Below are 24,431 nucleotides of genomic sequence, written 5' to 3'. Positions count from 1 at the left end.
TACCCTTGGCCATCCTAAGAACACCCACTCTCCTCTCAAAGTCACCAAAATGCTGAGCCAACCTCTCCCATGTACTGATGGATGAGGAGACAGTGGAAGTGGGAAGGACATGAGTCTGGGCAGGGAGGGAGAGCCAACCCACCTAGGTTCCCCAGAGCGGATGGATGCTGGGGACAAGAGCTCGTGTCAATCTTGGTGGCAGACGAGGAATAAATTCAACACACAGAACACGACCAAGTGTGCACTGACATCAGATCTGTAAGTTTATTTGCTCAATGTACGACGGCTACATAATGACTCACATTCATGATATTCCATCACTGAGGAAAACTGCTAAGAATGGTCCGTGTGTGAAATAATTCCTTACAGAAACACGGAGTTGAAAAATAATCACTGATTAGACCTTAAAAATAGTTCACTGCATAACATGACAAAAAGCACGAAGGCTCATTCCAAGAACATAGTCATTGTTCTCCTACACTGTGATAGTTATAATTTCACCGTGACAACTAACACCAGACATTAAGATTAAGCTAATACTGGTGTTTCTTTTGCTTTGTTTTCCTTTTTAGAAACAAAATAAGATATAATTGCATGTCACTATAGCAACATCCATAACAGATCAATTTGTTACGATCACTATTTGGTAGAGCGAACTTTACCCCCAAAAGAAAAAATAAATTAAAAAACTTTAAAAAATTTTTGAAGACTTAATTTTTTTTGTCATAGGAATACATAACATCTACAGTATAAGTTAATAAATCTCAAGCTACTGTATAGAAATACGACACTAGCATGCACAATATGGTATCCATAGAGTAATGGAGCAGTCATTTCACTGGAGAAACAGTATCATAGGCAAGTGCATTTCTTAAAAAAAAGAAAAAAACAGAAACAGAAAAAGGAGGAAAGATCCATGAAGCTGCTTAAGAACCCGATCCCCGCCCCCACTCGTCCCAGCCTCTGCATGATCATGGTCTGAAGGGTTTGCTGAAAGCAGCCAGAGCCAAAGCTGAAGTTAAAAAAAAAAAAATAGGTTTTGTAATTCCAGTAAATCACTTCCAAGTTGTACAGGTGGGGACAACACTGCTCACATGCGAACATGAATTTAGAGGGAAAAGAAGCACACCCGGATCCCCCTCCAATCTCCTTCACTCCCTGGCATCCACTCAAAGCAGCAGCGGGGGCATCCGAAGGAATCCAGGCCTCTCCAGTCGGTGCCCTCAGGCGGGCTCACTGAATTCGGACTTCTCCCTCTAGTTCATGGAGATGAACTTCTAAAGGGAGTCACTATTGGGGAGACTGTGATGTTACACAGAGAATACACTTATTCCATGTCAGGAGAATGATTTCGTCTGACTTCACTGGCTTCATTTAGGTCCAGTTTTCACGATTAGAAAGTCAATTTTGGTAGAAAAATTTAGCAGAAACATTTCTGTCAGCTACTTTTCATTCAATTAATTATTTATTCCTGCTTAAATGAAGGGACAAAAGCCAAAATATCTGTGACTGTAAAACTTTAGACACATTATAGCAGTTTTTACAAAAAAATAACTGAACATAAGACATAAGCAACACTGATATATCATGTTTATAGACTGGCTTCTCCAAAGGGAGGGACTCAAGGCCTACTGGAAGCCAACTGATGGCAAGAGTCCTGAACCTTCCTTCTATCCCAAGCAACAAAAGCTCATCTCCAGCACTCAGTAGAGCGCCGGGCAATTATAGAGCGCTCAATTGAAGCTTGATGGCCGAATGACTGAATGAATTAGAAGGGAATGACAGTCAACCTCCAATTTCTCGCACTTTAATTCTAGAAAAGTCAAAAGTAAAGAAAGTGTTTCAGTCAAATAAAAGTAGTATCTGGTCATGATCTGGGTCCATTTACTTTCTCCCTAACTAAATAAAAGAACTTGGGGAGAATGAAGGAAAGGAGGGGAAGGTGTGATGCTTCTCTTTTCCATGAGGGAGAGAAGGAAAGAATGGACAGTTACAGGGCTCCCTAATTTCCCAGGGATGTGCTCAGGTGAACCTCGCTCTTCCATTGTGGATTTCTCTACCAAACGGGCTTCTAGCACCCGAAGTTTCCCTCACTGTACCTAGCCCAGCCTCTTCAGGCGGCCACCAACCTTCCATATAATCCAACAGGTGACCGAGTGCCTTGGGCCAAAGGTACAGTGGGAGAGTCAAGTGAAAGGGGACTGGCAGTGTAATCCCTGAGGAAGAAGCTGTGGCGTCATTTTGGAAAACACCAATTCGGCACGTGACATACGGACCTGAATTTTCTCTTTTTTTCTTTTTGTGGTGTTTAATCCCTCTCCCCCAATCTACTTCTGTTAAAGTGTTTTCAGTATTTTTTGGTGGAGTAAATAGAGAAAAAGAAAAAGAAAAGGACAAAATTCCATCGCCACTTGCCAAGCACCTGTTATTTATCCATGAGCCCCAATGCAGGGCATCTCTGCTCCTCCTCGAGCGAGCCGGGGGGCCCGCGAGGCAGAAATTAGGGCTCAGGAAGAAAAGAACACCAAACACCCAAGCGAATGGAGACACACAAGAGATGGCTTGATGTCACGTATGGCTGTCATGTAGAATACTGTAAACTGGAACTTAGTGTCAAGACTGCAAAGCTAAGGGGCGTCTTGGAAGAGTGAATGTGGCCCTAAGTCTTAAGGCTAAATGAGCCGCCATACTGTGGGGATCGAAGCGATGCCAGGACAGTAGTGTGCACCATGGGAGATACACCACTACGACACAGGAACTATACACAGCACCCACAACTCAGGACATGAGCACATGAACAGTAAAAAACAAAAGAACAAAAAACAATTCTTACTGGAACCACAGAACTTATTCAAATGAGGGCCAATCCATTCAAATTGTTTTTTCATCTTAAAACCCTATCACTAGCAATAAGTTAAATCAAAGACAGCTCCACTCGAATTAATCTACAGAACAGTCCATATGCCAGCGTGAGGCTGCCACTCCATACCAGCACAGCCAGCCCGACTTTCCACTAGTGGTATTTTGGCAAAAATGTCAAAGAGGCAATCAAAGATAGGCCGTGGGCTCCTCCCCGGGAAGGTCACCCCCTCCCTTCCCCTCCCCCACCCGACCCCCCCAACTTGTGGGAAAAAAATAAAGACTGCAGTAGTAGCATCAGCGTGTGGCTGCCAGTCCACCTGGTCTTAATTGTTGCCCTCTCCGCCGTCGTCGTCTTGCTGATCACTGGTCCAGAGCGTTAGGTTGTCCCGGAGGAGCTGCATGATGAGGGTTGAGTCCTTGTAGGAGTCCTCGTTGAGGGTGTCCAGCTCGGCGATGGCGTCATCAAAGGCGGTCTTGGCCAGGTGGCAGGCCTGCTCTGGAGCGTTCTGGATCTCATAGTAGAAAACGGAGTAGTTGAGGGCCAGGCCCAGCCGGATGGGGTGGGTGGGCTGCATGTGCTCCTTGCTGATCTCGTGGGCCTCGCTGTAGGCCTTCTCAGAGGACTCCACCACCGTGGCCCTCTTCTCCCCCGTGGCCACTTCAGCCAGGTAGCGGTAATAGTCCCCCTTCATCTTCAGGTAGAAGACTTTGCTCTCGTACTGAGTCTCGCTGCAGTTCTTGATCAGGTAGTTGTCCAGCAGGCTTAGCACATCCTGGCAGACGGCCTCCAATTCCTTCTCGATCTTCTCGCGGTAGGCACGCACCATCTCAATCTTCTTCTCGTTGCCGTCGGCGGATGTCTTCTGCTCGATGCTGCTGATGACCCGCCAGGAGGAACGCCGAGCCCCCACCACATTCTTGTAAGCCACAGAGAGAAGGTTTCTTTCTTCATTGGATAGCGGTTCATTCAGTTCTGTCACCTGTGTTTAGGAAGACAAAAAAGACATGAGAGTAAAGGTGATGTGAGAAGGATTTCAAGTCATTTCTATGCTGTTGTTCAGATTCAAATAAGACAGTCGTTTAACAGACAGGATGGATTCGCACAGAGGAACAAAGGGAGAGGAGAAGAGAGGGGCGAGATGCATAAAAACAGGCACCACCACCAAATCTGGTACCTCTTAACAAGAGGCCTGGGGCAAGAAAGTATCTGGCCCTCTCACAGTTTCCAACTTTGGCTGCTGGATCAGACATCTAATGCTGATTACAGCCCAGCCTTCTCCCCTTTGGGGGGAAAAATGACACTTTCACCCCGTTAAAACTCCAAAGAACAAACACATGCAAAAATGGAATTCTGGGACAAATGACAAAGCAAAGTTCGATCCAAGTTTAAGTCTCCAGTTCCCTCAAGTCCTCTTCTATTTCTCCATACCGGCATTTTAATAATCCAGTGAGTTAATCACACACACGCGTGTGCACACAGACACATGTGCGCATACACACTACCTGACACAAAGCTGACTTGTATCTCCAGCCTCATCTATGACATCACAGGCAGTTATTACACCACACAAGGTTCTACTTGCACTGTACATGCCCACACCACCCTTTTATGCTGAATCAGAACCAAGCTGTTTTTTCCTTTTTTGCTTTCATCCACTTAATCCAGCTTATAAAATTTTGTGAATTAGTTTTAAAAACATCACCGAACATGAACATTTACGCAGCACAAAGTTTTTGCCTCAGGCTACCTTCCTTTAGAATAATAAACAAACTCTTGTGCCATACAAGTAGAATAAACTCCAAAAGACAATCTGCCCTACGGGAGTCCATGTGATGGCACACAATTCCCCGGGCTCGCCTCTTGGAGCGCCCTGTCTTACTTACTACGTACTGCTTTTCAGCCTGAGCTTGTACATCAGGGGAAGTGGGGAATACTGCTCCCAAATGGCCAGATCTACGAATAACAGCTGAAAGGTCTAAGGTTGTCATTGTCCCTGAACAGGTAGCAGCTAACCCTCCTTACACATGAGTGGGGCAGGCAGCACAAGCCTCTGCATCTCCAGATGAGGACAGAACAGGGTGGCGGTTGGTGCAAAGGCACAAAGTCCATAAGAACAGAAAAGGCTTCCTCTACCCTCAGGCCATGCTCTTTCAATCAGGCAACCTACCTTAAAATCCAAGTATTGCCAAGTTCTATTAAACTAACTTCTGGAATATCGGAAACTGTTAATTTGTTGGAAGTTATGGAAATAGAACATCAAATTAGTTACAATTCTTTAAGCTGATGAATCCAATCTTGAAAATCTGTTTGCTAAGATCTCATTACAGTTATACTTTAAACTACATGCCATCTTATAGATATAAGTAAAAATTATGATTAAAAAAGGACCTCAAAGGCCATCTGGTCACCCTCTCATCTTATAGAGGAGAAACCTAAAGCCCAAGAATTAAGTGATCAGTGCTCACATAGCACAGTACTAAAAAACCTAGATTCGAACCCAGCTCCTGTGATCCCCAAAGTCCAGTGCTTTTTTTTCATTATACCCGGTTTGCTTCACAGCCTCGATTCTCCATTCCAGCATTAAGACAGCCATGGTGCTGTTATCAGAAATGGTTCAAGTCATGTGAATAAGAATGTTTGAGGATTCTCTTCCTTGACTCGATTGAAGGGACCCAGCAACACCAGGATGCAAAACTGGACAGGGCTGCTTGTTTCAAGCCCAATCTCCCGATGCCATGGAGAATGCCGAGATCTCCCACGGTAGAGGAAACCCTTAGAATGTCAGACTCCCTTCCTCCCTTTGCCACCATCCTCACCCCACCCCTGCCCTGCCCAAGGCCATGCTCTGGACAAACCAAAGCTTAAATCAGTTTCATCTTTTAGAAACCAGGGAATGCTGTTTGCTTCTTCTCCCTTAGTCCAAAAGCCAGTCTTGCTACTTCTACTGTGCAAACCTTCTCCTGGCTTCCTTTACATTCCTATCCCTGAACTGGTCCCCATTACCTAACAACAGCCTCCTAATGTGGGTTTTTTGGCCTCTGGGCTCTCCACCTTCCAATCTGACCCTCCAAGTATACCCAAATTAAGCTGCCTCCATTATCTTCATTATGTTGCTCCCCTGTTCAAATACATTTAATGACTCTTGCCTTCAAAGTAACACCCAAACTCCCATTTGTGGCCAATGAAGGTAAAAAACACTTGGTCCCACACTACCAATTCACTCCTATCTCCACTGGTTCTCCAACTTGAATCCTCTGGGACACAATCTTTATACAGTCCCATTCCTACCATAAGAAGAACTCTGCCATACTTGGGGGTGGGGAGGGGAGGGACAGAAGGCAATGGGAGTTAACAGCTAGGCCATGAAACTGGCATTATTCATGACTGACAGAAATTTACCAGTAAAGCAGCCCTTTGTTAAACAATATTGTTTAACAATTTCTTTAAACAATAATAAACAAGTTTATTCAGATGTAAAATATTGCTTCAATTCATACTCGAAGTTGCTTTTAATTGGACAAATTTACTGCAGTATATTCATAACATTTATGAATTCCATTGCTTGATCACTGACTATATGGGTTTGCACAGCACAGGAGATCACTAAGCACAGCACTCCTTGCTATAATATAATTACCTCTTTCACTGCAACATGAACCTTGGGTGCCCAAGACTAGCAAGATTAAGTTCTGGCCCTTTCCCTAAATCATGCTGCCCTTATTTGAAGGGCCAAAAACTATTTAAAGCCTCAACTGCCTCACCACTATACATCATGAGGACTTCACCAAATAAGGATTTGTTCAGAGGCAGGCAAAAGTTAGCAACCTGTGCTTATAGAAAGAAAGAAGTGCTTTTTGCTAATTCTCAAGCCTCAAACTGGAACATAACAAGGTTATGAAATAATACTATTACCTTTAGATTCAGTAACTCAGTCACATTTGGAAAATCCCCAAAGATATTTCTCTGCCAATAAAAGTCCAGACACAAGATCCTTTAATTTCTAAAAACTGAACCATGTCATTCAGTCCTTTAAAAACAAGAGATTTAACATCTGTTCATTTGGGGGAGGGGGGGGAGACATGTTTCGAAACTGAATGAACAGAATCAGCTTTTAAAACAAATAAAGTCAATACAACTTTTGAACATATTGCAACAATTCACCAGTGCCTGGGAATTTAGCAAGAAATGTAGAAAAAGGACAAGGTTTTATTCCCCAGAGCTTTTCTGCTAAAAAAAAAAAATACCAGTTCAAGAATTCACTCAATTGGTTCCACTTCTGAAACACACGTGATCCTAGTTCAAATTCAGATTTCACTTAGTGGGTCAAAGGTGCCAAAGAAACAAGGCTGTGAGAAAAGGAGAATCAATATCTCCATTAATCACATTAACAATTCATTAATAAACTGTCTCCCATAATCATATGCCCACATGCAAATGGGTAGCAAGGTCACTGTATCTTGCTAAGAGGTGCCTCTGCAAGGAGCCTTTGCTGATCCTGGAGGACATTTTCGTTGACTTTCTCCTTCCACGTTTCAGTCATGTACAGAACACATTATCCCTGAACTTTCTAACTCCTCAGCTGCCACAGACTATATGCACCAAGATTTCTCTTCCCAAGTGAGATGGGAGTGCCCTGAAGAGACCTATGAGAAGGGTCAAAGTGCATACAAGCCACATAATGGGGAGAGAAACTCCTGAGACCCAGGGGCTCATCTGGCCTGTCCATGGTGAGATCCAATTGAGCCCTCTTCTCCACATGCCCTCCAAATATACATCGAGACCTAAATTCTGCTTGAAGAGCTGCAGGGCCAAAGGCTTTGGGATCACAGGAGCTGGGTTTGCATCTAGAAATCTAGGAATCAAAGACTGGCCTGCTTCTGAGGAAGTTCCTTCAATGTCTGGCCCACTCTCCCTGTGAAAGCTTTTTGCAAAGATGGCACTGCCATCTGTCTGTAATTTTCACCCACGGTCCCTACTTCTGTTTGTTTTTTTTTTTGGAGAGGGGAATGTAGGACAGTTGGGGTTAAGTGACTTGCCCAAGGTCACATGGCTAGTAAGTGTTGTCTGAGGATGGATTTGAGCTCAGGTCCTCCTGACTCCAGGGCCAGTGCTCTATTCACTATGCCACCTAGCCACCCCCAACAGGGTCCCTACTTCTGTCCTCTGGGACCACGGAGGACCTCTACCCCATCTTACCTAGAATGGAGAGGGCTCTTTAAATATCAGAAGATAGTTCTTAAGTCTTTCCTCAGCTAACTCACCCCAACCCCTCCACCTCCACCCCTGCTTGGGTCCTTGTACCAGCCTTTACAAAGCATGCCTTCTCTAGAAGCCCTCCAACAAGAAGAGAGGCCAGAGCACTCCAGGGCACTGAGGGGCTCAGAATGCCACTAGGCAAAATGGCGGATTCGCTTCTGCTGATTCATGTTGGGTTTGGTGACTAATGCCCCCTCCAACTCTCCCTCCATTTGACTAGACTAGCCACGGCCATTTCTCTGAGACTCAGCAACTGATTTTTCAAACCCAGACCTTCTAGTCACAATAATTAAGAGTTGAGAACTAAGTTGCTGGAGATTTTACATAAACTCCTATGAAATTATGTTATTGTGGGTCTAAGATTCTGTACTTGTGACATGTTTTAAGGTTACACATTTGAGAACATTATCATTGGCAGAGAGAGTGGTATGGCAGAAACAAACATGGGTCACTGCTGACATGTGCCAAATCCTTATTTATACTTAGTATCTTTGCAGACAGAGGGTAAAGGGAACCTTTTGGGAACTTAGTAATTTGCTCTGTGTATATTAATTCTAAAATCTTGCTTTACAGACCTAAGTAAAGAACAATTCAACAAAGATTTATTTAAGGGCCTGCTAGGTACCAAACCCTAGGTTCTAAGGAGATCACATGAAATAAAAAACACGATTCTCTATTTCTCATAGGATGTACAACAAAGGGCATACACTCACACTAACAAGACAGTGTGATACAATAGGAAAGAGCAATGGTCTGGGGTTTGTGACCTTGAGCAAGTCATTTCCTTCTCTGAGCTTCATTCAGCTCCCTTCCCTGCAAAATGAAAGGGTTGGACTAGATCAAGGGTCCTTCACCTGCAGCTAGGGACCTGTTAAAAAGTACTTTTTAGCCACATTCAGTAATTTTTCTTTGAAATCCACTGCACTTAAAAACACAATTCTCAGAATGGGTCTAGAGGCTTCACCAGCCTGTCATGACACACAAAAAAGAGGGAAGCGACTCTAGGCTGGAAGGTCTCTGAAGGCCCCCCAGCTAGACCCTGATGGATCAAGAGGGGGCTATTCCAAAAGAGACAGTGAAGCTAGAGTAGGGAAGCAGCAGCAAGGACCAGAAAGGAAGCTGGGTCCTCCATCTGAGAGCCCATGAGAGTCACCTAAGAAGGAAGAGGGAGGGGCCCGCAGCCAGGTGGCGAAGTGAGTAAGAGCGCCAGCCCCGAAGTCAGGAGGACCCAGGATCAGTTCCGGCCTCAGATACTTAACACCCACACACCCACACAAAAAAAAAAAAAACTGGCCGTGTAACCTTGGGCAAGTTACTTAACCCCAACTGCTTTAAAAAAAAAAAAAAGAAGGGGATGGCAATGATCGCATTGCTCTGGTCTCCATTCTAGCCTCCTCCTCCTCCTCCTCCCTTCCTTCAAAGCTCTTTTCTTTGAGGTGTCACCTCCTCCAGGAAGTCTTCCCAATCCCCAAGCCAGTAGGAGAGCCTTCCCCCAGCAGATACTCTGGAAACATCTGGTGTTAAGCTTTTTATGTACATGTTCTTATTTCTCCATTCCCATCATCCCCTAACAGAACATAAGGGCCCTTATGGCAGGAATTCTTTTTGTGATTGTATCCCCAGTGTCCCTGATACATTAATCAGGCAACAGGAAGGAAGAATGTGAAATAGGAAAGGGATTAATTAGGAGGCCGCTGCAATAGTCAAGCTTGGTGGAAACAAGGGCTCTGAATGGGGTGGGAGCAATGGGAAGAGAAGGAGAAATTAATGTGGCAGGTGCTTAATTGTGGAAGAATACTGAGAAAACCATCAAGAGGAAGCCACACCAAGGGTCCAAAGATGGCTGACACTGCTGAAATCCAGGAGAAGCCAAGGGGGGCACTGAAAGGTTGTCCAATTGGAGCCATGTGGAGTCTGAGGGGCAGGTGGGACATCTACGTGGGAGGGGGCAGCTGGACAGCTCTACAGCTGAGAGGCTCAAGGCGAGTGATGAAGAAGCTTGCACAAGGGAGAATGAAAGGAAAGCACGCAGCTCCAGCCTGCTACACGAGAAGTCAAGGAAGACCGCCCACCTTCAATATGCCTTCACAGGCAATGTGCACCTGCCTGGCTTCTGGGCTCGCTCTGCCACAACTTCTGCTATCGTGAGCAAGTCATTTCACTGAGCCCAGGCTAGGGAGATATTCCTTAGGACCGCCAGGTTTTTGGAAAGCTTCAAGAACGCATGGGACAGCTTCATGAAATAATCAGTTCATAACAAGGAAGTAAGCAAGCAGCCCTTCTGTAAACTACATGCCCATGCCGCACCTCCATGCAGTAGAGGTGTTTTCCTAATGTAGGTAGATACTGTAACACAAGTTTCACATCAGCATTTGGTCATTATGTATTTCTCGATGTTGAAAGCAAAACGGATCTGAGGCTCCTTCTGGTTCCACAAGTATTGTCCCTAAGGCCAAAAAGAGCCAATGGTTTCATCTTAGTGAATCACTATTGCCAAGTCAAAACTACAAGCCCCTGGGCTCACACTTCTGTTAATAGGTAGGAGAATGTGTCACTCACAAGACATAAGCAAACACAATCTTTCTCTTACCCTTTCTAGTGAGTGAGTGACAAGGTTTCTTAAAACCTCACAAACATGGCAGAGGACAGGAATACTCAGTGTCAGGGGTGCTGTGGAAAGATAGGCACACAGATGTACTCTGGGCAGAGCTGTGAACTGGTCTAGCTGCTGTGGAGAGCAATTTGGAATTATTCTAAGAAAATCACTCAGATGTGTCTCCTCTGACCCAGAGGGCCACCCCATCCCCCTCTCCCTGTAAGGGTCAATGGTAAAAAGTAAGGCCCCAGAAATATGAAAATGGTGAGAGACCTGACTGGCGAATGGCTAAACAAGCTGAGGGACGTAAATACAATGGAATGTGCCTGGTGAATATGACGGCTACAGAAGCATGGGAAGATTTCTACAAACGGATACAAGTGAAATAAGGAGAACAAGATACACAATCATCAAAATAACACAAATGGAAAAGAAAACCAAACAACTGAAAAGGAAGACCTGGCTTGTCTCAAGGAAAAGAGGCCAGAAGGCAGCCACCAGGAAGGGCCTCTGGCTAGGGAGTGCTGCCTGGGAGGTCAGGTTTTCTGGGTAGGACTGATTTTAACTACTTGTTATGGTAGCAAGTTCTCTGGTAGGAAGACCAGAGACACTCAGAAATGTAGGCGATAAAAAAACCAATAGCTATCCATACCAAATTATTTTAAAAGCAACACAAATAGATATATTACTCCCAGGATCCTAATCATTCTAGGTAATTTCTAGTAACCGTTCATTATAAAGCCAGCTTCCAGCGTGCCTTTCCTGGGGTCTCCAAGATTGGTGCAGCCACAGCAGCGACCAGTCTCCTGCTTCTGTTCCAGGGTTCCTTTCATCACGCCATGAACATTTCATTGTGATATATGTGATATATAAATGTGATACATCTGCACTGCAAATCAATATTCTAAGTGCCCACATCTGCTGACTGCCTTCCTGTTCTCATATTTTAAGGGGAAAAAATGGAAGAATATCCTTGTCTTACCTACTTGGTCCTTTCTTCGAGTATTCCCTTTGGAGACCTGTAAAAGAACCTTATCAGGTAAAACCAGCGTGATGGGCAGTTGGGACTAGGGGAGAAACAGAAGAAGGTAAAAAGACATTATAACCACAATTAGGAGGCTAGAGAAGCAACCCTCTAGTGATTCCTGATCCTTTGTAAAACATCGGACTACTCCAACCACCCAAACAAAGAAGATACTGGGTGTTTGGTCCATTAAAATTAAAATACAGCAGAACCCAAACTGTCTTTGCCAAGACTGAACTCAGTTTCCTGTCTTGAAAATTCCTAGCGAGGGCAGCTAGATGGTGCAGTGAATAGAGCACCAGCCCTGGATTTAAGAGAACCTAAGTTCAAAGTCAGTCTAAGACATTTGACACTTAACTAGCTCTGTGACCTTGGGCAAGTCACTTAAACCAAATTGCCTTGCCTTCCCCCCTCCAAAAGAGAAAGAAAATTTCTATTCTAAGAATTATAAGAAAAAATTCTATAGTCTATTAAGGAACTAACAATTAAAGCCAAGTTTCTACAGTTACTATACAAATATACATGAATATATCAATTATATAAAAATGCATGTGTATAGGTGTGCGGGTATGTATGTAATGTATCAAAAATAAAACACCTTGACATAAGGCAGTTGGTACAAGATAGCCAAGATGTCTTTCACCTCTAACTCCTATCATTACATTACACCCAGAAACTGGTCGTGTTTGGGATCCTCTCTGCTCAGTTTTACCTTTAGTCTAGACTGAAATTCATTCCTGCTTCACCACTTAAAATGCAAGTTCTAAAGGGGCTGGCATTCTACCACTGAAAGAAGCTCTCTGGGCTTCAATGCTTCTGTTTGGAGGAAGAGAATACCCTTAGTGTGAGTGTCCTCTTCACTAACTTCTTCGTAAAAATGAGTCGTTCTGCCCCAAAAATAAACAGAAATGTAACAATTGGTTCAGTAGCCTTCTCGTCCCCAGGCTCTGAGGCTGGATAGATGGTGGTTCTTGGATCACCAAACAATGGCTGGTGGCCCTCTCTTTAAGCTCATCATCATGAAGCATCCATGTAGGTTTGTGGGGCAGATCCCTCCCCACCCCAAGGGGACATGTTGTGCTTTTGTGATTCCTTCTCCTTTTCAAACTTACTCTTAACATTTAACTATGATCCTGCTGGGCTGACCCAGCAGTTTTGTTCAGAGGCACAATGAGAGCTACTCTTTCTCTAACTGGAGGTTCCTACCATGTTCCCCCGATAATAAGACCTATCCCGAAAATAAGCCCTCCCCTTACTGTATAAGATTCCTCTAAAATAAGGCCTCCCCCGAAAATAAGCCCTATTGAGATTGCTACTGTAGTGAAGGTGATCCCCTGCGCTACACGCTACATTACGGTACCCTCTGTATGCACCGTTCCCCCCCACCCCCAGGGAAACACACGCCGCGCTCCGAGCTGCATCCAATCAGAGCTGCAGCAGTGAGCGTGTCATCCTTTCTTCCCCAGTGATTTGCTTGCTGGTACCATTGAGAGCAGTGCCGAGGAGGAGAGCTGAGGCAGGACAACATAAGCCCTCCCCTAAAAATAAGCTCTCTGGTGTTTTTCTTTCCAAAAAAAAAAAAAAAAAATAAGACAGTGTCTTATTATCGGGGAAACATGTATAAAGACCAGAAAAGTCCAGCTATCCTGCCCCATATACAATATCATTAGTAGAGACTTTAGCTCCTTTGTGTATCATGCCAGATTCTAGTGTCCCATCTTTTGGTCCAGATTAGGGTTTTCATAAAGAAAACAAATCATCTCAACCAACACATACCACTGGTTCTTATGACAAAATAAAAACCTGATGTTCTGGAACAAAACCATAGATTTGGAACTCCAAGGACCCTCTACAGTCATCCTGTCCAGCCACATGGGCTCAACTAGCTGTCAAGACCTGTTAATCGACCCTCCTAATTCAGATCTGTCAGAGGTACCCCTCATTTGGAGGATCCCAATTGGCTTCTGACTGGCCACTCTCTTCTCTCCAGTCCGTCTCTGAGACCCAGGGACCAAAAACCATGCACAGTTTTACACCGACCTTGGGCAAAAGTCCAGACTCCTCTGTGGGGCATTTAGTGGCCTTCACAGACTGGCTCCAGCCGACGTTCCCAGGCCAATTTCATATCAGCTCCCCTGTGTGCCCTCTTGCATCCCCACCACTCTGGCCTACTTGGCCTTCTGTCCACGACAGGGCCTTTCCTGCCTCCATGCCTCTGCAGCCTGCTGCCCAGAACTGAGAATTCTCTTGTTCCCTCTGCCTCTCAGAACCCTTCATGCTCCTGGGAGTTGACATCCCTGGAAGCTAACTTCCCACACCAACTTCTAGGAAAAGCCTCGGTCGCTGGGGTTGGCCCACTCCACCCTAAGCCCCGTAAGCAACTGCATAAGTGCCCTTTTTGTACACTTGGCCACACATGGTGCCCTCCTAAAAGTAGACTGTAAGCTCCTCAAGGGCGTTTTTGATCAAATGATGACCCACACAGGCTAAGCGCTTAACAGGTACTCAATGACTGATTGCTGAATCAATGGTCAAAGAATGAGATGAAATCATTCATTAGAGAGTGCATAGGAAAGTACAAATGAAGAGGGATTAGAAAATTCATGCTCTAATCAACTTAATCCTTGTCCTTTGGTCAGGGAGATGTGGGGAGGGAAGACAGAGAAACCAATTCTACTAAAATGCAGGCATGAATTGTAAATTATCATCTATGGTAATATCAGATATTAATACCAAAATTATATCAGAATTTATTCTGCCATTATTGAATGGCATAAAGCCATTAATGTGAGAACAAAGGGTATGACCACAAAACAATGATTTAACAGTATGATACTTGGCAACATTTTACATTGTGAGAACAGGTACTAAGGGGGAAAATTTAAGTACATACCACTTTATCTAGGGGACCTAGTACTCTCAGAATTCCACCAATGGAATGGTATTAGACAATTCTCCATGTTTTCTTGTAAACAGAACACACACTAAAGTAAAATTCATTTACTAATAAAAAGATGCAACCGCAATTTAAGAAGGACAACCATTCACAAACTATGTACTTGAACATTTGTGAGAATTAAGGAGTATAATAATGGTCAAAGACGGCAGATTTGTCTAGAACTGCTTCTCTATGGCATTTAGGATCCTTCTAAAAGATATTGTCTAACAGACTTCTAAAAGAACTACACATAAGTCATTCACGTGTACAAGGACCTGCGTTTATTTACTCCTCCGACCCAAGAGCTCTGGTTAATTGTCAACCTAAGAAATGACTGATTGTGAATACACAATAAATAGAAGGGAGTTAAGTAATTCTACAGAGTAGCACTGGTGACTGAGAAGGAACAGAACAAATTAAAACCACCACAGGAAGTCCAAGTCAAAATAGTTTAAAGAAATTAGTAACTCATACCAACACTCATCACTGGCTGAAAGAAGCTGGAAAAAAAAGTTTGCTTTTAACCAGGTAGTCTTATTTAGAAGCAACATGTGGAGCACAAAAGACACACACCCCAGATTTAAAGAGAAATACTGCAAGAACAGTTGTTATCAAAGATGGGAAAATATTATACATCATCATACAGGATTGAACTGTCAAATTTTTAACTTGTTTATAGCAGGAACGAAACTATTTCTAGGATGAGCTCTTAAACTTTAATCAAAGGGGGGGAAGATTCTATCACTGGATTAGGGAGAAGTACTGAGGCAGGGAGTGGACCTCTAGGAAAACTGATTCCTAACCCTGCTTTATGGTCTTCTTGATTTCCTTCCCCTCTGCCTCCTGTTGAATGGAGGGGTCTGTGGATTCTCCACAGCCAAGCAAATGGAACCCAAATGCTGGGAGTCCTCTAAAGGCAAAGGCTTTGAATGAAATTGTCAGCCACATTTGAAGACTAGCTTAAGTATAGAAAGCCTGGTTACCAGAGGTTTGGCTACCATGCAGTTTTTCAGAGGGGAGAACAGGAATTCATTCAGCTTTCTGCAGGGGCACCCAGAAGTGCTGTGACCTGAACTACAAGAGGAAATTATCTATAAGGGTCACAGTTTCTTGAATTATTATTACATGACTGCTCATTTGGTTCCTCTGATGGGGTTTACTTGAAGAGCTGAATTCATGACTGTCTTTCCAAATGGATAATTACATTCCTTTATCTTTCCCAATAAATGGATCCACTTCTATTCTAAGGCTTATTTTTTTTACAGTGTTGCCATTCCCATCACAGTTCTAAACACAGGTAGTAAAATGGTGATAAAAAATTATATTCCCCTCATCTCCAAAATTACTGGTACCGTCATTAAAAGTAATTACTGACCCAATCAGACATTAAACATAAAAAGATAACATGATACTTTTGAAAGGCTACATAGTGCCTATCCAAAAGAGAGAGCCAGTCATTAACATCTTTTCTTATATGAACTCCCTGAAATCCCACCTTGATTGAGTTCATCAATTTCCATCTGACACTATTTGGGTTTTAAAAATCTAACATCTAAACTGGGCATTAATTGTACAAATAAATTCAGCTTTTGGTCAGCTCCCTTACACCCATAGGACTACCCCCTTTTCTATGAGCAACCTTATTTAAACTAAGTGATTAATGATTATAAATAGCTAAGCTGTTTCTGAAACCTCCAGAAGCCTTGATCCATGTGGAAAGATTCAATTCTTCAGTGCTAAAGCAATGGTTCCAAGTCTGGCCAAGAAAACTAAGCCCCACACAGAAGCAAAACTGGCTTCTCATTAATATAGCTCAAGCTTATCCCTTCATCCCTTTGGCCCCTCTATCAGAAATGAGGAAAGGTGACCCAAGGGGGAAGGACCTCAAAAGATTAAATAGGGACAGCCTCAAGGCCCCCTGAAGGGTCTGATGTCAATCAAGATGAAGGGGCTGCCCTTGAAAATGAAGGCCTCCTCTACTAGATGGTCAGTTAGGGGTATACCCCTCCCTTTTTACATCATCTCAGCTACTAAGTAATCAGAAATTCAAGGAAAAGGCTGACCATGAAGAGCCCTTCCCTCAATTTTTCACCCTTCTCCACCCACAGAGATGGCCTCATCACCACTCTTATCCGCTGGGGATGGAAGACAGAGCAGACATCACGTGCCATCTGAAGGAAAACCTCCACCACCCAGACACCTCATAAATGGTGCCCCGACCTTTGCGAAGGGGAGTCGACCATGGTGCCCTGAACCACCGCCTCCTCCACACATGGCTTGAACAGGGGAAAACAGAGGAGTCTCTGCGTCACCTCACTGTTCCTGTGACTTATTTTATTTACATAACCCAAGACTGCATTAGCTTTGTTTGGCTGCTGCTCCCCACCCCTGCAGGGTAGACAGTTTGACTGATTATTGACCTTGTAGTACACTAAAGGGAAGCTAGGTGGCGCTGCAGCAGACAGAGCACCTGGACTAAGCTCATTGGCCAGAGTTCAAATCTTGACCTCTGACACTTCCTAGCTGTGTGACCCTGGGCAAGTCACTTCACCCTGTTTGCTTCCACTTCCTCACCTGTGAAATAAGTTGAAGGAAACAGCAAACCACTTCAGTATCTTTGACAAGAAAACCCCAAGTGGGGTCACGGAGAGTTGGACACAATTGAAACCACCCAACAACTGCACAACTCCCAAATCTGGTTCAGACAACAAATCTGGTTCAGACAACACACTGTCTGACCCATCTTGTGCTTGGGGAAATTGATTTTTTGAACCCAAATGTAAGACTTTACATTTCTCCCCATCATACTTTGAACTGTTATCAACCCAATGTCTAAATGCATCAGTGCTTCTGGATCCTGTCATTCCTTCCTGGCTTTACATTACCTGTTATAACCCTATCCAAAGACCTTGGCCTGTCCTCCTGCCTCCTTTTGCAGTGGGGAGGTTGGAAGCAGAGGGGGAAAGCAAGACAAAAGGCAGTAGGAGGGTCTTGCAGGTCAAGGGCCTATACCTGATACTGGCAAACATTTCCATAAACATTTACCAGCTGACTCCAGTGCTGCAAAAGGTAACAGACTCCATCTACAATGCATTACTTCAACACACAAGAATATTCCACTCTCTGAAGCTACTGTTCCCCAAAATTTTTTAGCCCATTTTCTCCCTATTTCCAAGTGCCCCAGGTAGTCCTGCCCCCCCCCCCCCCCATTCAGACTTTCCCAATTCTACTAGTGGCTCCCTGCTCTTCCCTTGATTTATTCTCTCAAATTCTTGACTATCAGCGCTGGAAGACATCTGTATCAAAGTACACTGGCAGGAGAGGTCACCTATGTGTGCTGAGGGAAGATAATTATTCATTTATTTCCTTTTTGCTGAGATGCTAGATTGCTATAAAAGGGGCAGCACAAGACTCAATTGCTTTTTAAAAGCAAATTTCTTTCTAAAGCTATTAAGTCCTGGTCCTACAGGCAGCCTGTTTCCTGGGTCCAGTCCTAGTGACACAGTCATCATTCCTCTCAAGAGAACTCTAACCAAGCACTTTTTAGCCCCCAAAATTCCTTCCCTCAAGCCCTACACTAGATCAGGTTTAAAGCCTCCTGCTGCCTTCTCACGGTCCCACTGCAGCTGCCTTTTCACACTCAGCTGTTGGGGGGGTGCTCTTTAACTGTCCCTCCCCCACTGCCAGCTGCCCCCTGTGATCACTGTCATATTCCCAGCCCTGATAACAGTCCTACTAGTGACAGAATTATTGGAGATGAAAGGACAATCCACATCATACTTGGTCCTCTTCCTCAAGCTCAGAGACTGGATCTCTACAGGGCAAAAGGGAGAAGACTAATGATTTGCTTGTGGTGGCATAAATGTGTAAGTGGAAAAAAATCCCTCTTAGTTACATTAAAAGTTCTGTATGTGAAATTTGTGTCATTTGCCTCCATACAACCAAAAAACCATAACACAGATGAGATCAATGGTCAATACAAAGAAAATCTGCTTATGGCAGATTCACCAGTCAAATGCATACGTTATAAATGGTTACTGCAAAGAGAAGTCTAAAAAATGGTGAAACCTCACAAGAACCGGCAAGAGACTCACCAGGATGCCACGACTGGCACAAAATGGCTCATCTCTATTCAAGGAGCAAATATCTCATCATTGTTCGACTGCAAGGACTTTGGGGGGGGGGAGGGTGTAAGAGCTGGTAGTTTTAAACATAAAAGTATTTGTAGCTTCTCTGCATTGAAAACAATACTATGACCCTTGCATCTCTGTTCACAGTCTTAATTAGAGAATGACAAAAATACAGAAACCAAATAAAAAGTCCGCAAGGCAACCATTTTAAGTCTTGAGCTATTTCGGTTTTTGTTAATGCTGTTTGGGGGATGCGGTGAAGGTCAAGATGGGCCATTTCATCATTACAGTGAAATGCTTATTGTGGAAATTCCCACCATTGAAGCACATCAACTAAATAGTCTGCAACACAGTCTTAAGAGTTGACCAGGTGACTCCACAGCATGGTCCATGGATAGACAGGGTCAGCCTTGAAGTTGGGAAGATCTGAGTTCAAATGCCACCTGTGACACACACTAGCTTATGCCACCACCATGGTAGCTACTCAACTTCTGGGTAATCCAGGCAATTCTTTAAGACTGTATGTTACAGAAGTAACAGTGACCTGCATTCACCAAGGGAGGCACAAGCAGCAAAATAGGATGGTCACCCTGCACTGCCTCATGAAGAAAAGTCCCCCTTTACAAGGGGGACAGGAGGAGAGGAAGAATCGCTAGTGAGGCAAGGTACTTGTACTTTTTACAACAAGGCTGTTAAATGACATTAATAATCTGTTCCTGGAAAAGAAAAAAAACACCAACCTGATGGAACCCCAAAGCATTATTCTTTCGTGGATCCCCATTATCACCAGGTAGTACAGCATCCATTAAGGAACGGTCAAAAAAAGCTGGGAAAGAACTCTTTCATTAGAGATGGGGCGAGAAAGATACCTTTGAAATACAGTTGAGAAGCCTCCCCCCCCCCATTATTTAGTGGCACAGTACACCTAGATTTGGAGTCTGTCTAAAGAATTCATCTGGGGAAGCACTGTGTGGTTTCTGGGTGCTGGCTGGCACTTAGCACAGTGTCTGGCACACAGCAGGCGCTTAATAAAGGTCTGGTTGATGGGAATGGAAGCCAAGTAAAGTCAGGGTACACACTTCCACTTGGCTCAGTGTTTATGATCATCAATGTGGTCCTTGTTTGCTGTAAGATTTCACTCAGTATATTTCCTCTCTAGGCAGTAATAGGGACATCTGTCACCCTACTGGATGTATTCTAAGTAGGGTAGAAGGTTAAAAACTTTTCTTCTTTTACACAAATCCAGAATTTGACTTAATGGAAACTACTTCTCAAATATAATAACTAGCACCTTTAGAGCACTTTACAAATTATTATCTCATTGCATCCTTACAATATCTTTGACAGGTAGGTGTTAGTATCACCACTGTCTCCATTTTACAGATGAGGAAACTGAGGCGAACAGAGGTTACATGACTTGCCCAAGGTCACAGAGCTAATAATGGTCTGAAGTTGAATTTGGACTCAGGTCCTCCAGCGCTCTATAGACTGTGCCACCTTTCTGACTCAAAGATACCAAAGATGAACCGTTACTATAATTCTAGGGTCAATTCTAGAGGTGCTCACTAGGCTAGCTTCACAAAGCTTTATATTTAAGCAAAGGCTCTTCCTACCTACCCCTGATTCTCCATTTAAAAACTTAAGATTCAAAAAAGATGAGCTGAGGAAGGTCCTAGATTATCAAGGCAACAGCAGCTGACACAGAAAGAGCCTCATATACACCCTATATCACTTCACCCCCACAATCAACCCACCTCTGAGGTAGGTACAGGTTTTTTCCCTAATGAAAGGATTTGCACTCATGGTCCAATTAATCAATTAGCAATTTAATCAATCAATCAAAATTTATGTTCCAGGCACTGTGCTAAGGGCAGGTCTCTGCTGATTCCAAAGTCTACTACCCCACACTGGCTCTCCAAGGGATGGATATACACAGAAGATCCATCAACTCTGGAGTTCCACAGCCCCGAGAGGGAAGAATTCCCATCACTTGAAATAAGGGTTGGCTGAGAGCCACCTCTGAGAAGCCTTCAGAGGTATTACTGCTCCATTAGTGATAATGGCTATTGATCCAGTCATCCTGGAATACGCATCAGTTTAAAAAAAAAGCAAATTTAAGATATAACGTAGAGATTCCTAAATTATCACTTGTACTAGGAAGGTTATTTCTTTAAAATTAAGGAACCTCCAAATCACTTGCAAAATATAAAGGGTTAACACAGAGTAGGTTTTAATTGTCACTCAGAGAGATTCCTTTGCTTTCCCAAGGCAGCTGCAAGTACCAGTAGCCTACTTAGAAATATTAACTTCTTAGCAGGCTATTACACAACCCAAGTAGAAAAATGGTAATGTCTAGAACATGAGAAATAGCAAGATGCTCTACCCCCCCCCAAAAAAAAAGCTGACAAATTCTAGCGGAACAATTCAGGGAAAAGACATATCTATTCATATCATTCTGAGATATTTCATCATTCCTATTTGAGACACCCACATACAACTACTATTGCTTCAAATACCTAAATACTGGGGGTAAGATAACTGAATTACATCTCTGAGGCAGAATGATACCCAACTATAACAATTGGAGAGAGTAGCCAGTACAACTGGAGGGCTTGGAGAGCAAGGTTGGGTACTCACCCATAATGATAATAGCTAACATTTATAGAGTGCTTATTACATGCCAAGCACTGTGCTACTGAGTTTTTACAATTCTCTCATTTGATCTTTGTACCAACCCTGGAAGGTAGGTGCTATTATTATCCACATTTTACAGACGAGGAAACTGAGGCAAGGGGTTAAATTACTTGCCCAGGAAATCATGGCATTTCCACGTTTCCTCTGGTTCTGTTCCATGCTTTCCCTCCCCCATTCTAAAGCATGCTGACAAGTTCCCTATTTGCTAAATGTAAGGTTACACAACAACCATATGTGTCTAAGATGGAATTTGAATTCAGGTCTTCCAATTCTAGGCCTGGCTCTCTATCCATTGAGCCATCAAGCTACTACACTCCTCTAAGGAGGTGAGATTTGAACCCTGGCCTTCCTAAGGCCCTTTCTAGGCTGTTGGTGAATTTACTATATACCATGAGAACATTTTTCATAAAAAATACTTCCCTTAATTCAAGCCCAAATCCTATGATTTGATTAATGAGCTCTGTTACTACGACAAGGAACAGGTAGTAAACGATCCTTTTCTTCAAGCTTGTTTTAAGGGAAGTTCATTTTTAGGAGAACTTTAAAGTTTTTATTTAAGGCTGAATCCAAGTGGAGTGTAAACATGCCAAGAAATTCAAATACTGCTGCTTATCAATTGCTCTTTGTGTTCCCCTGTTTGTAATCCTACGAAATGACTAGATGTGATATTTAAAAAGAGAAAGATGACCAGCCCCAGTGTACATCTGGAGGTCAGTGATTACTGCGTCCAAAGGCAAAGTGATATTATTGCAAACACATTCTGGACAGTGGAATGACCCTTCGTTCTATCACAAATGTCATTTTCTCCAGCAGGGTAGATACGGTAAGTCCCACTCGGCTCTTGCATTATGGCATTTCTGCATTACCTTGGCCATGGGCCATTCGAACACTCCCTACCACCTGGGCGCATTGCAGCCTCGGTGCCATTATGTGTGACATCACCGTGTTGCTAAGGCAATGAGTGCGAGGTCATAAGCTTTCCTGCAAAACTGCAAATGAGGAAGAGTTAGAAGGTTCCACAGACAGCAGTCAAGACAAATCCATTTAAGATCAATGCTCAGGCTAATATATGGCAAACAGAACAAACTGAGGTTTGAATGAAAGGTTAAAAACCATCAATGGTCCCAACATGATGTTGAAATACAGGCTAGTTCAAGCGTCCACCCCCAACTGTAACATAATTCTAGCAGGGGGCTGCTACCCTCAAAATACTCATTTTGGACATCTAAACATAAAAGGTTTCAGCATGGCCTACTTTAATGATCCAGTTCAACTTACACAGATGTGACCGAAATCATAATACACAAGGTTGCCCAATTAAGGATGGTTTAGCCTATATACTTGGTTTATTCAGCCATCCAGTTTTAAACTGGTGTATTTTTAATACCTTAGTTATATAACTGTATACCTTTATCTATTTGTCAAGGATACCTGAAGAGAACCTGTCAAATATTAGGAGAACTGAGGCACCCAAGTCAGCCATCAGATCCTGCCATTTCTAGGGTTCCTTTGGTCCTGTTCCAAACCTGCCTCCCTCCCCCATTCTCCAGCATGCTGACATGTTCCCCCTCTGATAAATGTAAGGTTACTGAAAAAATGCTGCAATATAGGCAGACATCTGTGCACCAGACAGGCTGCGACATTTCAAGATCAGCATTTCCTTTTCATCAGCAGGAGGGGACACTCCAGCCTTTTCTTTATTAAAGGGAGAAAAAAGGAGCTCAGAAGCTCAGACCTGTCTCCCGAAACAAATAAAAAACATTTTCCCCCTTTAAAGCAACCCCTCCCTCCCTCCACCCAGTCTAGCCTCTCTGCAATATGACAAATGCAGAATCTTCTGGAATGACTTGGTACTGCCTCCCACGACCGCTTTGTTTGCAAGATCAGATCAGAGAGATGATTTTTTTTAACTTATAGGGATTTCAATAGATGTATGCCTGCATTTAGAAAAGAAACAGCAAATGTCACAAATCGAACCGCTTCGCTTTATTTTAGGGGGGGAAATACCGCACGTTTCAATCGACAAGGCTTCGGTGCAGGAAGGGGAAACACGGAGACACGCTCGAGACAATAAAAGGAAAATGATAAAACGGGGAGATGCCCCCCAGCCCCCGCCCCTCCCCCCCAGGCTGGAAGAAGGGAGGGGGAGGGGGCATTGCTAAGGAACCTGAGCAGATCAGACCCACGCACGGCGATCTCGGAATGACTGGGATTTTTCTGCCCCCCCACCGAGATCCCCCCCATCCTGAATTCCGGGAGGGGTGGAGGTAGCAGAAGGGAGGAAGCAGGCGCAGGCTGGCGAGTGAATGGGAGAGGCGCCGCCCAGACAGACAGAGAAAGAGGAACCTCGGAGGAACGACCGCATGGACGCGGCGCCCCACCCACCCACTCCCACCGCCCCCCACACCGCAGGGAGGGCACAAAGGGTGACCCCCCCTCCCAATCTGGCAGCCCGGCGGGGTAACGGGTGGGGATGGAGGCCTCCCGTCGCGGCCACCCGCCCAGTCGCGACACGAGGCCCGGGGCCCTGTCGCGACAGAGGGAGGGGGCACTCACGTTCTTCATGGCCGCGGCCATGTCGTCGTAGCGCTCCGCCTGCTCGGCCAGCCGGGCTTTCTGCACCAGTTGTTCGCGGTCCACCATCTTCGCGGGGCGGCTCGGACCGGCTCCTGCGGGGCTGCGGGGCTGCGGGGCTGCGGGCGGCGGCGGAGAGGGCGCGCGCGGCGAAAGCGGCTCGAGCCCGGGCGGCGGGCCGACCAATCACGTCCGCGGGAGCGGCGGCAGAGGCTGCTCGGGCTCCGGCTCCTGCGGCTGCTGCGGAGGTTCCTGCTGCTGCGGAGGCTCGTGCTGCAAAGGAGGAACCCGGCGCGAGGCGGCTGCGGCTGCTGCGCGTGCCGCGGGAGAACAACTCCCTCCGGCCACGCCCACGG

At 44.5% G+C, this 24,431-nt stretch overlaps 1 protein-coding gene across 1 annotated transcript; it reads right to left on the bottom strand.

The window, feature by feature from the left end:
* Positions 1-240: 240 nt before the first annotated feature.
* YWHAG (tyrosine 3-monooxygenase/tryptophan 5-monooxygenase activation protein gamma) lies at positions 241-24,431 on the bottom strand. The gene is made up of 2 exons (XM_069089454.1): positions 24,058-24,431; positions 241-3,842 (listed from the first exon to the last, which is right to left on the bottom strand). Exons 1-2 carry the CDS (start codon positions 24,142-24,144, stop codon positions 3,186-3,188), a joined length of 744 nt encoding a protein of 247 aa, XP_068945555.1. The 5' UTR covers positions 24,145-24,431; the 3' UTR covers positions 241-3,185.

This window comes from Petaurus breviceps, unplaced genomic scaffold, assembly GCF_028583685.1.
Source record: "Petaurus breviceps papuanus isolate PSGF00001 unplaced genomic scaffold, PetGlider_PUasm1.0 186, whole genome shotgun sequence".
Taxonomy (NCBI): domain Eukaryota; kingdom Metazoa; phylum Chordata; class Mammalia; order Diprotodontia; family Petauridae; genus Petaurus; species Petaurus breviceps.
The sequence above is the reverse complement of the archived record's forward strand: the minus strand, read 5'-3'. Positions and strand labels throughout refer to the sequence as shown.

Bases quoted from the DNA above. Each gene is read 5' to 3' on its own strand.
- YWHAG (XM_069089454.1), bottom strand. From the start codon at position 24,144: ATGGTGGACCGCGAACAACTGGTGCAGAAAGCCCGGCTGGCCGAGCAG. The intron at 3,843-24,057 runs GTGAGTGCCCCC...TCCTAAACACAG, and splicing joins TGGCCGCGGCCATGAAGAAC to GTGACAGAACTGAATGAACC.